The sequence below is a fragment of the Diabrotica virgifera genome, chromosome 3 (genome assembly GCF_917563875.1).
Source record: "Diabrotica virgifera virgifera chromosome 3, PGI_DIABVI_V3a".
Lineage (NCBI taxonomy): Eukaryota > Metazoa > Arthropoda > Insecta > Coleoptera > Chrysomelidae > Diabrotica > Diabrotica virgifera.
Genome location: NC_065445.1, coordinates 245,144,960 through 245,163,181, shown reverse-complemented (window position 1 = coordinate 245,163,181; position 18,222 = coordinate 245,144,960). Strand labels below are relative to the sequence as shown.

At 31.6% G+C, this 18,222-nt stretch overlaps 2 protein-coding genes across 8 annotated transcripts in view; one reads left to right on the top strand and one right to left on the bottom strand.

Moving 5' to 3' along the window:
- LOC114328685 (protein strawberry notch) overlaps window positions 1–18,222 on the bottom strand; it is a 140,708-nt gene that overhangs the window by 51,185 nt on the left and 71,301 nt on the right. For all 7 annotated transcript variants that reach the window (XR_007697319.1, XM_028277608.2, XM_028277609.2 and 4 more), the window contains 2 exons: window positions 17,446–17,713; window positions 14,882–15,292 (listed from right to left, as the gene is read on the bottom strand). Coding sequence is in view for 6 of the 7 variants with exons in the window: in XM_028277608.2 (XP_028133409.2) it covers window positions 14,882–15,292; window positions 17,446–17,713 (679 nt within the window). In the remaining variant the exon portion in view is untranslated. The remainder of the gene's footprint in view (window positions 1–14,881; window positions 15,293–17,445; window positions 17,714–18,222) is intronic.
- LOC126882390 (uncharacterized) lies at window positions 11,677–12,568 on the top strand. The gene is made up of 2 exons (XM_050647301.1): window positions 11,677–12,064; window positions 12,163–12,568. Exons 1-2 carry the CDS (start codon window positions 11,701–11,703, stop codon window positions 12,486–12,488), a joined length of 690 nt encoding a protein of 229 aa, XP_050503258.1. The 5' UTR covers window positions 11,677–11,700; the 3' UTR covers window positions 12,489–12,568.

Sequence of the window (18,222 nt, the reverse complement as noted above, 5' to 3'; positions counted from 1 at the left end):
ATTATAATAAAAACTTTGACCGGTTGTATCTCAGGAACCACTCGTCATAATTAAACGTTTTTTTCTTTTAAAAGAAGCGTCCTGCCGTTGTCTTTCGAATACCGTTTTCACAATTTAATTTAGTTTAATATTTCCCGAGATATTCCATTTGTTTATAAGCCAAAAAATTGTTTATAATTTTAAAATATTCCTGAGGCCGCTTAAATATCCAATTTCAATTCTGTAAAGTAGATTCTGTAGATAGGTATAGTGTCTTTTTATGAAAAAATCATAGTTATTCTTATGCATCATAATTATTGTCGTGATTATAGCGACCGTAAATTTTTAATTAACATTTTAATTGTTGCTAAACTGTTCATTCAATTTCCATCGGCTTCTGGAATTATAATATATACGGAAAGGGCTTTTACGTTACTAAGTTATTTAATTAATGATTAACAACTACTTATCTAAAAGTTTAGTTGAAAATTAAAGGTTTTGTTGGAAAAACCCGCTTTTTCCGGGGAAAGTTTTCGTCGAAGTAAATCGGGGAAAACACGTCTCTATGCAGAATTTAATTGCGGTGAATTTTTATTTGGGTGTTTTTGGTCTAAAGTTAAAATCTTTGGAGTTATAGAGCAAAAATTGAAAAAAACACGATTTTCGGGCGCCATTTTGTTTATAAAAAAAGTAGCACACTATCTGCGGACTTTGCATATCTATATTATTAATATATACAATCATAAGATTCGATTCCAGCAATAAAATTGCTGGTAAATAACTTTTCCCAAAAATGGCCTATTCTCCGATAATCAGCCCAGACTAAGGCCGGCGCCCACTTATACGGAACAGTCCGCTATGGAACGGACCGCGACAATCGGTATTTTAATATTTTCGCGTATTCAAATGGCTCAGCGCCTCCTTTACGGAATCGTAGCACATAGCGCTGAGTCATTTGAATACACGCAAATATTAAAATGCCGCTCGTCGCGGTCCGTTCCGTAGCGAGCTGTTCCGTAAAAGTGGGCGCCGGCCTTTAGTCGGAACAGTTTTCTACATTCTATATAGAAACCATAATTTCCTTTCAATTCTGAATGGGAGAACATAAAATATTATTCGTCGTCCATAAAGGTGCACAATGGGTGCATAATAAAAACTAGTATGGCAGTTGAACAAAAACTAAATAAACAAATTGGTATTTTTTAAATATTTCGAAGCTTACTAAGAAAATTGGGGGTCCAAGCCACGTTAAGGGGGGGGGGGTATGGTTTGAAATATTAAATTTTTTATATTATTTCAAATAAAAGTGCATACTTCCAAGAATACTCTCTGAAAATTTCAAAATAATCGGAGTAAAATTACCAGAGATACAGGGTGTTGAATATGCCTACCTTCGACTCGCGTTGCCGCGGCTTCGCGCCAACACGCTTGAGCGTAGTGAGAAACGTTAAACAACCGTTTGCCTTCTCTTTTGTAGATTACTCCTCGATTTAAAAAACATATTCCAATGTGCATCACTTTACGATTTGGCAGACAAATAAGAAGATGAAGATGCAGTTGTCAAAACTTTAAACGCATTTTTCTCAAAACTGCTTTTTCAAATGCGGTGGACATTGTAACTAAAAAACTACTGGGCCGATCTACCTGATATTTTGCACATATTTTCTTTAGACATTTCATGAGGTAACAACGTCGACATATTTTTCTTTTTTTGCTTATTTTTTGTTCAACAATAATAAGTCTGTTGATTTTCACAAAATTTTTACCAAAAATTTCATTTTTTTGATTTCTGAGTGATACCAAAAATTCAAAAATCATTAAAAATAAAAAACTCGACGTTGTGACCTCGTGAAACTCATAAGCTGATTAAATCTTTTTGAATTTTTTGTTTCGTATGATCGAGTGACGATTTCTGATGTCCACCGCAAAATCCATTCTTTGGTGAGCTGCCTGTCAAAATTTGTCACCAATGGCTTATTTTCCAATATTTTGGATTGAATTTTTTTCTAAGCATTCTTTGAATTTACTAATATGCTTATTTAATTTAAAAATAAAATATTTGTACCAAAGCTTCGAAAAAAATTCACAAAAATGTGCTTGATATGTTGATTTCAAACCATACCCCCTCCTTAAACGAGGAAGTGACTGCGCTTAGAGATAAATAAAAAAGTAATCAAAATGTAACGGAAAAACATTTAACCCTCCGTTACACGCACACGGTGTGTGGGACTGGCCCTGTGAATAACTTCCTCACGGTGAGCGTGAGGAAGTAAGGAACACGTTATTATCTAATTTACTATATCTTCAACTTTTTTGTTGGAATATCTTCTATAACTCAAAAGTAGACAATACAAGACAAAATTTAAATCTGCTAAGCGTCCCTTTAAAAAAAAAACGATTTTTTCTAAAAAATATAAATTTCTGAAAAGTAACATTTTACATAAATATTTTGCAATAACTATCGTTGTAATCGTTTTCAAAATGAAAGAAACGTTTATTCAAACTTCTATATTAATAGTACATGAACACAGCAATAATAAATACAGGGTGGGCCAAAGAAAAGAGTCCACCTCGATATTTGGCAATAGTTATTCGCTTTTAAGAAAACAGGTCGATTTTTATTTTTATATTGCAATTTTTCGCATATATTTCATACTAGTGACGTCAGCCATCAGAGCGTGATAATGTAATCGATGATTTTTTAAATGGGAATAGGGGTCGCATGGTAGCTCATTTGAAAGGGTGTTCAATTTTCTATTCAGTAATATAAACATTAGTATCAATATTTATACAGGGCGACCAAAAAAATATTTTTTGAATTAATTAATTGACTCAAAAAGGAGAATGTACTTTTAATTTATTTAACTCAAAATACATATATATATATGCATTTAGGTCGATGCTGTCAGAAAATAGAAAAAAATGTTTATTTCACAAATAAACATTTTTTTCCGCTTAAATTAAATCACAAACAGCCTCCCACCTACCTCTTGTGACAGTTTTAACATTTAATTTAAGCGAAAAGCAATGTTTATTTGCCCAATAATTATTTTTTTCTATTTTCCGATAGCAATAAAATGTATTTTGAGTTAAATAAATTACATACATTCTTCTTTTTGTGTCAATTAATTTAATTCAAAAATATTTTTTTGGCCACCCTGTATAAATAATGATATTATTGTTTATACTACTGAATAGAGAATTTAACACCCTTTCAAATGAGCTACCACACGACCCCTATTCTCATTTAAAAAATCATCGATTACGTCATCACGCTCAGATGGATGACGTCACTAGTATGAAATATATATCAAAAAATTGTAATTTAAAAATGAAAAACGGCCTGTTTCGGCATTTCCTTAAAATCTAATAACTATTGCCAAATATCGAGGTGAACTCTTTTCTTTGGCCCACCCTGTATAAATAAATACATATCTAATTTTTTTTCTTTTATCCACTAGTATGCAAAAAAATGCAGCGGGTGGAGGATATGAGGGAGGGTTCAAGAAATCCTTCAGAAATTTCTGAGATTTATATTTTTTTTTAGAAAAAATCGTTTTTTTCAAAAATGGACGCTTAGCGGATTTAAATTTTGTCTTGTATTGTTTACTTTTGAGTTGTAGAAGATATTCCAACAAAAAAAGTTGAAGATATCGTAAATTAAATAAAAAAAATTAAGGCACTCGTGGGAGTGCCGACAGAAGTGAAAACTTCTTATAGTATATAAATTACGAGCTCAATACTTTTACCCCATCCTAAAAGAAGTGCTATACCTATATCATATACGATATACGCGATGCGTATGCCCTATGCTATTTATGTATACATACACATAATTTATATAATATGTACAAAATTTATTTCAGCGAAGTGATGACGGTCGCAAATTCAATACTTTTTCTCCATCCAAGAAGTGCACAACATCCCTAAAGAAATTTTCAATTCAAAAAGTTATTTCGTCGAAGCGATAACGGTCGCTAATTTACTACTATTTCCCCATCCAAAAAGTGCACATCGTCCTTCAAGAAGTTTTCACTTCTAATATTTATTTCGTCGAAGCGATGATGGTCGCTAATTTAATACTTTTTTACATCGAAAAAGTGCACAAGTCCCTAAATAAGTTTCACTTCAAATATTTATTTCGTCGAAACGATTACGGCCCTAATTCAATACTTTTCCTCCATACAAAAAGTGCACAAAGTCCCTATAAAAGTTTTCACTTAAAAAATTTATTTCGTCGAAGCGATGACGGTCGCTAATTTAATAATTTTTCCTTATCCAAAAAGTGTACAACGTCCCTCAAGAAGTTTTTACTTCAAACATTTATTTCGTCGAAGCGATGAAGGTTCGCTAATATAATATTTTCCCCATCCAAAAAGTGCACAACGTCCCTCAAGAAGTTTCCACTTCAAAAATTGAGTTCATCGAAGCGATGACGGTTGCTAATTTAATACTTTTTTACATCGAAAAAGTGCACAACGTCCATAAATAAGTTTCACTTCAAATATTTATTTCGTCGAAGCGATGACGGTCCATAATTCAATACTTTTCCCCCATCCAAAAAGTGCACAACGTCCCTCAAGAAGTTTTCACGTCACGAATTTATTTCATCGAAGCGATGACGATCGCGATGAGGGTCGATAATTTAATACTTTTTTCCATCCAAAAAGAGCACAACGTCCCTAAAGAAGTTTTTACTTCAAATGTTTATTTCGTCGAATCGATGACGGTCGCTTATTTATTACTTTCTCCCCATTCAAATTTAATAATTTTCCCCCATCCAAAACGTGCACAACGTCTCTAAAGAAGTTTTCACTTCAAAAATTTATTTCGGCCGAAGCGATGACGGTCGCTAATTCAATACTTCTTCCCCATCTAAAAAGTGCGCAACGTCCCCAAAAGAAGTTTTCACTTTAAAAATTTATTTTGCCGAAGCGATGACGTTCGCTAATTCAATACTTTTCCCTATCTAAAAAGTGCACAACGTCCCCAAAGAAATTAGGTCCGTAAAGTTGGCTTGTCCACTTTTATATAACAATAAAATTTTCATGCCATAATTTAGTGCTCATTTAGTGCTAATTTTGTACCGCAGTCCCGAATTTTGTGCTCTTTATTTATTTAAAAAAGCAGGTGGACAAGCCAGCTTAACGTTAAGCTGGCTTGTCCACTCTTAGTACACAATGAAAAAATAAAATTATTCAGATTCTAAATAGGCTATAATTTAGTGCTCATTTAGTGCTAATTTTGTACCATAAACATTATAATGAAATATTTGTTTAAACAATTTGTTATAAACAAAATTTTAAAAAATTAAAAAATCGAAAAAAATTTTATGCTAGAATTTAGTGCTCATTTAGTGCTAACAAAATATCCATATCCTGAATTCTGTGCTCTTTATTTATTTAAAAAATCAGGTGGGCAAGCTAGGCTTTACGTTCAGCTGGCTTGTCCACTCTTAGTACATAATGAAAAAATAAAATTATTCAGATTCTAAATAGGCTATAATTTAGTGCTCATTTAGTGCTAATTTTGTACCATAAACATTATAATAAAATATTTGTTTAAACAATTTGTTATAAACAAAACTTTTAAGAATTAAAAAATCGAAAATTTTTGTCCATAATTTAGTGCTCGTTTAGTGCTAACAGAATATCCATATCCTGAATTTTGTGCTCTTTATTTATTTAAAAAATCAGGTGGACAAACTAGCTTAACGTTAATCTGGCTTGTCTACTCTTAGTATAAACAATGAAAACATAAAATTATTCAGATTCTAAGTAGGCTATAATTTAGTGCTCAGATAGTTATAAACATTATAATAACATATTTGTTTAAACAATTTGTTATAAATAAAATTTTTAAAAATTTGAAAATAGTAAAATAAATTCTTTTTGAAGTTATACTTCTTTACCGGCGATAGAGGCTGAATTTTTATATGGTAAAACCTAGCGACCGGGCGCATGCGCATTATAACTTTGTTCTGATTGGATGTTCAAATGACATGTCAAAAATTATTCAATATGGCGGCTGTGGCACAGCTGTAGTTAGATTATTTATGGTTATTGCGTTTTAAAATTTGTGTGAAAAGAAACAACAAACAAAAGTTAGTTAATAGTTATACTGCCTCTTTAAATAGTTTTCATATACCTATATTTTTGGACTTTTGGACAAGGAAAACTCATTCTAATTTGGTAAGTAGTTTTTATTATAACCATATTGTAATTATACATTTGGATTAGGTTGAAATACATACATTTATGTTCTCAAGAATGCGGATTTTAGAGAGAAATCCCAAATTAGGTTCGATTTTTATTTTTAAATTATGATTTTTTGGCGTAGATTTATTTATCTAGTAGGTATGTAATGCTTTGATTTACATACTTAATTTGATTACCAACAAAAGTTCTACCAATCTTCATCTAATATATTGTTTTCTTACTGTTTTGTTATATTTTTATATTCCACAAAATTTAAACTACATAATTTAATTTTCAAAACAACTGTCAAACAGTAAAACGTTCAGTTACCGTATTTTTCCACATGATAAATAATGTGGGAATGGACGAGCGAGTCTACGCTTCGATTATGAATCAAAGTGCCACGAAATTCACGGGTTCAATTCCCGATGCAAGTTTTATTTTTTTATTTTTTTATGCATGTTATGATTGTAAGTATATTTGTTATATAATTTTTTTTTTCAGAAAATGCGTATTTAAAATTTTTGCCAACAATTATTATCGTTCAGAAATCATTTTTTCTTTGTGGCATTTTTCAATGTGTTTGTGTGCGTTTTATTCTTTTATTTTCTTAAATTTTTGGTATTGTCTTAAAAATCACATAATATGTAGTAGAAGTATAACTTCTTACGTGCGTACAAAGTACACACACATTCTTTTTTAATAATTTGTTATAAACAAAACTTTAAAAAGGTATAAAAATGTAAATATTTTTATTCTGCAACTACAGTAAAACCCAGATATATATTATTTTCGGTCCTTTACTGTAATAATAACTAATAACTTACTTTTTGCTAACAAAATATGTATTCCTTGAATGTTGTGTCCTTTGTTTATTTTAATCGAGCCTAAATCATATTATGTGATATAAAAAAATATTTTAATAATTTATATACTGTAATGTATTATAAATAGTTTATTCCGTTTAAGATAATTTGACCTTAGGAGCCAGGATATCACATCTTTAAAGATGGCACGTCATAAACCCTTTTGTATTGAAAGGGACTTTTATGCGTGAAATATACCTCCAATAGTGTTTTCTCATGGTTTTTAACTACAGTAGAAAAAATTGGAGACTTTAACTAAGGCTCAAACAGGAACATATGTTTTAAATCCTTTTATGATTGGGTTGCTAAATAATAAGAAATACTTTTTTTTTAAATCTGTAAAGTCGAAATAATTTCCGCACCCTGAAGTCAGTATTCGTCTTGACGTTGACTTGACCACTTCTGTAATATTTTGTTTATTAAACAGGCACTTAATAATTGCGTTGTTATTGAATGTGATTTATGTATTTACGTGAGTGATATTTGTTAAGGGGGTTCTTACATATGTAAAAGTATATGCAATTTTAGCGATTTTTGTAAAGGCCTCCTGACAAAACTAGAAGAGATATCGAATATCCCCCCTTAATAGTGAAATATCGAATATCCCCCTTAATAGTGAAATAATTGTGAAAATGGGTATCCCTCACGTTGGTAGGAAAAGGAACATTTCACCGTCTAGAGTGGAAACTGCTTATGAAAAGTGGAAGCATCCGCTTTATTATGATGACGATTTTAAAAAATTAAAAAGTAAAGAAGTATGGCTTGTCTTCTGTGAAGAGCTGGGTGGCAAATTAAAGCATACTACGTTATATACTAGAGTATGTAATTTAAGGAAAACGAAATTCACCGAACCCACAATTGATGAAAATATTAGCAAATGTGTAATTAATAAAGATCAAGACAGTTTTTTTTTCGAACAGTGACGAAATTAGCTTTATAATTTATGGTAAAAAATCAGAATATGAAGCCTTATTAGTACAAAAGACATATAAAAGACGCGAAACAAGAAAAAACAAAGTTTATACAAGGCAGTCATTGCGTTTAGATTCATCGCGTAATTATTCGCGATGGATTACGTTTGCAATTTGGGCTGGAACAAAAATACCCTGTGGATTCAATATTCTGAATCATTCAATTACTGATAATGGTAATTATGGTACTCTTCAAGGTAAGTTTTTTAACATTTTCTTCATTCTTTATAACTTAAAATCAAAATTAGAATTAGTGACACAACAAAAAAATTTAGTAGTATAATTTAAAATTATGCAATAGTTTATTTCTTTCATTAACTCTTTGAGCATGAATATTCCCTAAATCTTATTTGGCATCAATTTATACATGTTAAATTTATGATAAATGTCATTTATGGTAAATAAGTTTGATGGAAAATGAGATTTCGGCCAAATGAAATAAAAGCCAAAAGAAATTTCAGTCAAATGAAATTGATGCCAAATGAGATTTAGAGACTATAAATACACTTCAAATAAGTTTTTATTTTAAATAAAGTTCCGAAATACCTACATAATTATCTATAGCAAATTTGTTATAATCGTAATATTAGGACTATGAGATTTTATATCTCTGACTCTGACTGACCAAAACAGTTTAACAGTTAAACTCTTAGAAAATTACGATTATCTCCTAAAATGAAATCGACAAAATGGGGCCTTTTCATGCGGACGTACACATATAAGTATTAGGGGGGTAATAAATTATGAAGATATTTCGATTATTATTTTTGCCCTGGCTATTCCATTTGCCCAGAATAGCGACTGTATCGATAAAAATAATAATCGAAATATCTTCGAAATAAGTGTGAAGAAGTTTGGATTAGATTATTACCTTTGCCCCGGTCTACCCTAGGTATTTAAGTATTTTTGAGTTCCTATTACATAATAAATAGACTTAATAGATTATGGATAAATAGATTAAATAATAAATAAATAAATAGACCACAAAAATCTATCTATCAACCCACAAAATGTTCAATGATACGCTTCTAATTTTTAATACGAATAAAAATTTATCAAATCGAATTTGTCCACATTTGTATTTCATTAAGTATGAAAAGTGACATTTCAAAATTATATTGATACCTAAATATGTTTATGTTTTCAATCTTTTAATTATAAAATTTGTGTACTTATTTTTTATAGACTTATATTTGTAGACTTATTTTACGTTATTATTATTACATTATAATCTTATTTTTTAAACTTTAAATCATATAAAAATTTTATTTAGAAAAATGTAATTTTTTTAGGATATTGTAGCTGTGGTAGCAAACTTCTTTGTACACTTGATAATGAAACTTATTTTGAAGATGTGCAAATGGAATGTGTTGTCAAGAAAGGAAAAAACTTTGGCAAATGCAAAAAACGCTATTTGAGGGAACCATTTCGGACGGAAGTTGCAATTGAATTGACTAATAAAGGAGCAGAAATGTATCGAACTGAACAAGCTAGAGGAAATATGGAACCAGGCGATCAAGAACCACCTTTTATGCCTAGTGCACCTGTTTTAAGAGTTGCTAAAGCTGGACATGTCCGTTCACAATACATTCATTCAGACTTTTTTGAAGCAATACGTATTATGAAAACTTCTACCTGGAATAACGCAATTCATGGCATTGGTTATGATCCCTTTTTCGTGCACTTTTGGACCGCACATCAAACAAGATTATACTTTTATTATGCAAAAAATGAAATTACAAGCGTTTGTCTAGATGCGACAGGAAATATTGCAAATAGCATTGAAACGATTGGAGGAACAAAAGCAGGCCCTGTTTATTTATATTCGATTGTTGTTAACAACGATGCAGGACAATTTAGTGTAGCACAAATGCTGAGCTCAGTACATAATACTAATGCAGTTATGTACTTCCTTAACGAGTGGACTCGTTTAGGTGCCCCTCAACCTAAAGAATTCACGTGTGATGGAGGAAAAGCGCTCATAATCGCCAGGATTAAAGCATTCACTCAGTACCGCACCATCGAAGAATATGTTAATGCTTCTGACCTCCCTCAATGTTTTATTAGAATGGATGTTGCTCATTTCATTAAATTGTACGTTAATTTTTTGAGTGACTTGACAAAATCTAAGAAAGTTAAAGTATTTTATAAAGCTGCTATAGGACAATTAATATTATGTCAAACTATAGAAAGAGCAACCACTATTCTAAAAGCAATTTTAATAGTGGCTTCTTGCGAAACAGATGGATTACTCATTAATACAAATGAAGACAGTAGTTGTGAAACGCAAAAACAATTTTTAAAAATATAGTTCAGCCACATGGTTTAGAAGAGGCTCTTTTCGACGAAGAAGTAACAGAAAAATGGGAATCAATGAGGCCAACTAATGAATCTATTTTTGACGACACAAACGAAGAAAGTGAAAACTTAACAGATAAACCAATAAATTGTTGGTCAGATTGGTTTGAAAATGTTGAAAAAGAAGTCGAAATGGTGAAAACAAAAGAAATAGGAATACATGACAATCCATTTATTTTGCCCGAATTTTGCGCACGTTTAAAGAAAGACATTAAAAGCTTCCCGTTATGGTCTTGTATTTGGGTACAAAAATTTGGATTTGGTAAAATTCCGGCTTCCAGTTCTGCAGTAGAAAGCGAAATAAAAAATATAAAAAAAGATTTAATTGAAAAAAAATTGAGAGCCGATGCAGCAGTTAATGCGATTTTAGAGTACCTGGTTGGTCGCTCTAATATAATTCAAGCGAAAACTGATGCAATGGAAAACAAAGAAGATAACGTTGAAATTACTAAAGGATCTGGAAATGAATCGGAGAAAGATCTTGATGCAGAAAGAAATTTAATAATTGCTACTGAACCAAAGTCAATCTCAATTAAGGAAGATAAAGAATTCGTAAAAGGTATGTAAAAGCTTCTAACTGAAGTAGGTATTTCTTATTCATTACACCTTGTTATATATTTTACAACTATTTTTATTTTCTCTCATGTTTACAGATACAATTCAAGAAGAGAACGTAAGAATAATTAATACCAAAGAAATAATATGCCAATTTTGTTCATCCAGTTGTGCACAACAAAAAAAAAGGGAGTAGTGAAATGTTGTGTAACAACTGCAGTGCTGTAAACAACGTACAACAAATAATCGACTTGGGAAAAGAAGAAAATTGGCGTGGTCAAGTCACTAAGGCATCAAAAAATACAACTAAAAAATCGAGAACAAAATCTGCAAAGTTATCAAAATACTTGGATCAAAACCAAACTACTTTTGATTCACTGTTTCAAGATAATTTGCAGAAAGTGCCTATTCTGAAGAATGGAAATGCTTTAATTTAAAGGTAAAATTAATCAGTTTATATTAAATATTACTTTGTGTTGCAAAATAGTTAATAGTGAATAATTACTTAATTTAAATGAACTCAGTTCAATCAAATTATGAATTTATTACGATAAACAAAATAATTAAAATATTTAAAATTTTATACCGGTTTCTTTTATTCTAGGGTGTGAAAATTAAAAAACAATTGTATTCATTTTATAACACGTGTGCAATAGATTCAATTGTACAATCGTTTATTGTTGGAGCAATAGACCATTCTGAAGTCGAAAATGCATTAAAAACATTACAAAAGGATTGTCCATATTTATTGCACTTGCACTATATATAAAAAAGATGGGAGTTGCACAATCTTATGTAAAACGAGGCAGAATTTTACTGGAGTTTCATGAAAGTGCTATACAGAAGACACTAAACAAAACAAATAATGAACTTCAAAAAGTAATACACGTAGACTGCAACACAAATGCTTTTGACATGATGTTAAAATTAATTGAAAAATTACCAATTAACAGAATAGTCATAAACTGTAATAATGGTTGCCCTCAAAGAACCCGAGAAACGAATTATTATTTTTTGGATAACTTACTCTTTAAGGAAGCTTTAAGCGAAGTGGAAATGCAAGAAGCATTAACAGCTGACAGAGATTGTAGCAGAAGAGGATGCTTAGGACAATCAGAAGTGCAATATGATTCAAGTGGTACGTTTTAAATGATTAAAATCAACAAAAGTATTTTATTTTTCACGTGTACACATAAATTAAAGAAAATCCATATACTTAAAATAATTTCTTTACAGGTCCAATTATCTTAATTCAATTAACGGACATCAGGACATTAACTCATCTGGATAACATCCCGATAAAATTTCCCGATGTACTTGGGACCTCTGATTATTATTTACTGGTAGGAGTAATCCGTTACATTAACAATGACCTTACGTCGACTAATGGATTAGGAAAACTGTCCATGGGACACTACACAACAATCTGTCGCAGAAATAATCTGTGGACCGAGTTTAATGATCTCAATGCAGGAACACAAAGAACTCTAACCAAAGATGTGGACAAAAAAGTCAACATAGAATTTCTAATATACATTAAAGTTGAAAAAACGTATAAATAAAATCAATTAAAACTGTATCACCATGCCTTTATATTTAGACTGTAATTCTTTTCTACATTAATAAAGAGCACCAAATTTGATCTCACGATGTCTTATTTATTTGCACACAATTTGCGCTAAATTGGATCACTAAAAATTTTCGTTTGTATTACTGTTTAAAATTTTAATGTTTTATAATAATCTTTATGGTACAAAATTAGCACCAAATGAGCACTAAATTATTGCATAAAATTTTTTTCGATATTTTAATTTTTAAAAGTTTTGTTTATAACAAATTGTTTAAACAAATATTTTATTATAATGTTTATGGTACAAAATTAGCACTAAATGAGCACTAAATTATAGCCTATTTAGAATCTGAATAATTTTATTTTTTCATTGTGTACTAAGAGTGGACAAGCCAGCTTAACGTTAAGCTGGCTTGTCCACCTGCTTTTTTAAATAAATAAAGAGCACAAAATTCAGGATATGGATATTTTGTTAGCACTAAATGAGCACTAAATTCTAGCATAAAAAAATTTTCTATTTTTTCATTTTTTAAAATTTTGTTTATAACAAATTGTTTAAACAAATATTTCATTATAATGTTTATGGTACAAAATTAGCACTAAATGAGCACTAAATTATAGCCTATTTAGAATCTGAATAATTTTATTTTTTCATTGTGTACTAAGAGTGGACAAGCCAGCTTAACGTTAAGCTGGCTTGTCCACCTGCTTTTTTAAATAAATAAAGAGCACAAAATTCGGGACTGCGGTACAAAATTAGCACTAAATGAGCACTAAATTATGGCATGAAAATTTTATTGTTATATAAAAGTGGACAAGCCAACTTTACGGACCTAAAGAAATTTTCACTTCAAAAATTTATTTCGTCGAAACGATGACGGTCGCTAATTTAATACTTTTTCCCCATTCAAAAAGTGCACAACGACCCTCAAGAAGTTTTTACTTCAAAAATTTATTTCTTCGAAGCGATAACGGTCGCAATGACGGTCGCCAATTTAATACTTTTTCCCATCCAAAAAGTGCACAATGTCCCTAAAGAAGTTTTCACTTCAATATATATACGTACAAAATTTATTTCGCCGAAGAGAGGACGGTCGTGAAATAAATTATTTTTCCCTATCGAAAAATAGGTTTTACATTTATTTTAAATTTAAATACTTCTATACAATTTATGTATAGATACACATAATATAGATACGTACAAAATTTATTTCGTTGAAGAGATGACGGTCGCTATGACGGTCGCGAAATAAATATTTTTTCTCCATCCTAAAATAGGTTTTACATTTATTTTAAATTTAAATACTTCTATACAATTTATATATACATACAAATAATATATAGCATAAGCGATGACGGTCGCAATGACGGTCGCGATGACGGTCGCAATGACGGTCGCGAATTCAATGCTTTTTCCCTATCCAAAAATCGCACAACGTCCCTAAAGAAGTTTTCACTTCAATAACATGTTTCAAGCTCACCGTGTTCCTGTAACTCTGATTGTAATGAGGATTCTGAATTGCTGCTACATATACCTCTTCAGTCCTCAGTCAACTGTGGGTGAAGTCCACGTGCAGTGTAAAAAAGAGTATTGTACTTTTACTATCAGGCAACACGGTGCAGTACACCGGGTGCGAGTATTTGTGCACAAATTTTTGGGTTTGGATCAGACATCGAGAGCTTTAATTAGTAAGGTAATTTAAGACCGTTTTCTTATTTTCTTATTTATTAATGTTTATATATTTGTTTATTTGTATTTAGATATGGATTACGAGAAGGAGAAGCAAATATTATTAAAATTATTTGAGGAAGTATCGACTGACGAGGAAACATATGAAGATGTTTCAAATAACAAAATTGTACACAATTTTGCAAAAAAAATTAATTATTGCTGACCCATATTTTTCGACACGGTCTTCTGTAAATGGCCGAAACCTGAATTTTCTGCACTTCAAAATAAAAAAACACGAGCAAAAAATGCGAAGAATACCGTACGATAAGCCTCATGAGTCACAAATGAGGAGGTCCTCAGAAGAATAAAGAACAACCGAGAGGTACTGACCAGCATCAAATCCCGAAAGTTATAATACTTCGGGGACATTATGCGAAATGAATCCAGATATGCCCTACTACAAGCCATCCTGCAAAGAAAATTATTTGGAAAGCGAGGTTCAGGAAGAAGAACATCCTGATTGCAGAACCTCAGAACCTGGTTCACAACATCTGTGCAGCTTTTCCGCGCTGCTGCAGACAAGATAAAGATTACCATGACAATCGCCAATATACGTCACGGATATGCACATCAAGAAGAAATAAAGCATTATATTAACGTTTCATTATCTATTAGTACTTATATCGTAAGACTGATTCATGTTGGATATTTACCGGTTTTTGTGGGTTTGGATGAACCAACGGGACATAAATTCTTAGCTCTATGACACTCGTCAAAAACTATAAGCCCATCGAAATCAGATCCACACCACTGCAACAACTGCTTCAGTCTGGACTTATATTTTCCCCCGGCCGAGTTGCTTTCCCCAATCAAGGCAGAATAAGTGCTAAACACGACTCCTTTCTTCACGTTGCCATTGGTACTGGAATTGATTTTGGCGTATTTGAGTTTGTTGAGAGGGTGCACGTCTATTTTCCCGGCGCCGATGTCTCGCAAATCACGTTCGGCATCGTATTTGAGATCGTTCGATACCGAAACCCAGATGGCTTTCTTGCGGCCTTTCAGGTAATTTTCGAAGATGATTCCGGCTATGGTACGGCCTTTGCCAACACCCGCACCATCACCTAAAACAAATAAGATGTTTATAAAATATCTAGGTCTCCATACAAAAACTACACTACTCCAAGAATTTAACACACCACCTTAAAAATTAGTCATTTTTATGTTTCGAATTTCCTAAACCTCTTGTGCGATTTAAGTGATTTTTTTTAATATGTTACAGCCTTATTCTTTAACAATATAGTTGTAATAATATTGTTGCTAGACAGGTAAATTGTTGCTGTATACCGGGTGTACCAATCAAACTGTTTTTTCTCTCTCAAAATTCACCACATCCTGTGGAATATTCTAGAATTTATAAAATATTGAAATTTAAACCCACCTATTCGCGGTGTGCAAGTACTTGGAAGGGAAACGAGAAACGACCGTGCGCGAGTCGCGGAGAAATATTTCAACTATCTTAAATAATTCATATTGTCAATTGAAATTGTCAACTTGACGTATATTTCATACCTTCTGTCATTGAAGCAGAAAAATTATATATTGCTCCACAATATTGATATGATATGCAATTATTATATAAAGGTAAATTTAATTAATTGTATTTTGATTGCAGTACTGCATTTTAATAACTAATTTTATTTACTACATACTTTGTTTACGTTTGCATAACATAACCTGCATCTTATTTTTTCTTATTATTTTTTTGGACTATGGCCTTGACAATTATCCAGTAACCAGGACTAATATAATTGGCCAATATCATTAAAAGTGCGAATAAAAGTACAGAGCGTAGAAATAGAGGTCGCTTTGCCGAACTTGCACGGTCCCAATAGCCTCAGGTTTTCTTAACATTCTGTTTTTTGATTCATTCGCTTAAGTAGGATTATAAAAAAGTTAGTTAACAACTAGCCATGTTTTTCATCATTTTCATCACATGAACTAACAGCACGTACAGGTCTTGTTCCTTTACGTGGAATTTCTCTAAACAGTGAAAGGTACATAACCTTATATTGTTAACATTTTTTGCTAATGCACGATAATGCAAAACCTCACATTGTACGAAGTGTAGTCGAATATTTCAACAGGTAAATCTTCGGACTTAATATCGAACACATAAGTGAACACGGAATAAGTGAATGAATCAAAAAACAAAATATTAGAAAGATTAGGCAACCATTGAGTTTTAATTTCAATACTCTACATGCTGAAATATTCCACAGGGTGTCCCAGACACTAACAATTTGACATCTATTCAATTGTTAATTTCTCATAGTCTACTTTAGGCTTGTGTATTAAACTAAGCAGAAAATGAGGATTTATTGATAAAACATATGATTAGTTGTTAACGCATCTAACGCAAGGCTGCAATAGGGAACTTGCATAAAATTTTAAATTCGAAAAAAATGATATAAATCACAACAGAACATAATTTAGAACCTGTATCAAAGATAAAAAAGTTTTGTTTGTCTTTCGTTTGGCCCCTAAAGACGACTAAAAATTCAACTTATACCAGCCACCCCAAAACGCGTCGTGACGTCACGGGGTTGTTTGTTTACATTCTACACCAATTGTATATATAATTTTAAATTAGACATTATAAACGTCCGTAAAAAATACAGTTATGTGACGTTAAAAGTGTTTTTGATCGTTTGAACTATTCATATAAAATTTGTACTTTTACACAATGGTTTTATTTTCAATAGTAAACCTTCTTTCCTTTCCTTCAAAAACTGTATCAAACTCCAATCTCAACAAACTGGTATATATTATTACGACATATTACCACGACCTGGGCAAATACCCAAGTAGGTGGAGGCCAATAAACTAAAGAAGAAGAATATACGTAAATATAACCATAAACGGAACCACATAGTTAAACTCTGTGACTTCACGGGTCGTTTGAACTATTTTAAAATAAAGAAGACTTTAAATTTGTACTTCTAAGTTATTATGAGTTTTTGAAGCGTGAAATTTTGGAAATATCATTTTTATACCAAACTGAACATTATTATGTAATAAAACAAATGTGCAAGTTCCCTATTGAGTTTCAATTTAAATATTTCTATATGCTAGGATATTCCACAGGGTATTCCGAACTTTGAGGGAAAAACACGTTAATTTTCCTGCTTAGTGTATGATTTCGATTTAAAGAGTGAATTTCTTACAATGACAAAAGCGAGTTTAGGCAAAAACATCTAGTTTTAAGTAAACGTACCTATCAAGAATCCAGCCCTTGACTTATTTGGTAATATGTGTGAGTGTGCTTGTGAAGCATAAGTAATACTCTCCAACTGCAAAGCAGACAAATGTCCTTTGTTTATAGTCTCGTCCGGTATCGACAGTTCGTACCAAACGTCGGCTGGAGCTACACTAGATAACGAAGCTGTTTCGACAACGGGGTCAGGATGTTTTCTGCCCAGCTTCAGTTTCGATGGCATATAGTCGGCGTAGGTTTCAGCAACCCCCAGTTCTTCGTCGTCTACCTATTTGGACAAATAAAATTATATTAGAAATGCCAGTTAGTTACTACTGAAGGTAAAGATGTAAATTAGCCACTTTTTTGGTCAATATGAGAATATAAACACTCGTAATTAAGTAGGTTGTGGATTACATTAAAGCCGATGTAAAATGTGCAATTCAGTGTAAAATATAAACATTGTTTAAGGGGACTTTCACTTTCAAAATTTTCAAAAAATCAAATTTTATTATAACCAAGTAGTTGCTAGGAATTAAATATTTGGCGTAAGTACGTATAATATGAGTAAGTGCGGCAGAGAGCACCATATAATGCGGCGGCTTAAAAATCGAGTAGACGCGCATAATTAACAATTAAAAGACAACAGTCTAAATTGAAATAAGCTCTGATTACTCTTTAGAATCTTGAAATTAAATGTTAAAACTTGCCTCGACTGCATCAAGCCTCGAAAATGCGTACTTTCGCATTTTTCAGATTTTAAATCACTTATAACTGGAAAACTATCGACTTTGGAGA

Coding starts and splice junctions, on each gene's coding strand:
- LOC126882390 (XM_050647301.1), top strand. CDS start 11,701: ATGGGAGTTGCACAATCTTATGTAAAACGAGGCAGAATTTTACTGGAG. Junction 12,065..12,162: donor AGTGCAATATGATTCAAGTG/GTACGTTTTAAA, acceptor ATTTCTTTACAG/GTCCAATTATCTTAATTCAA.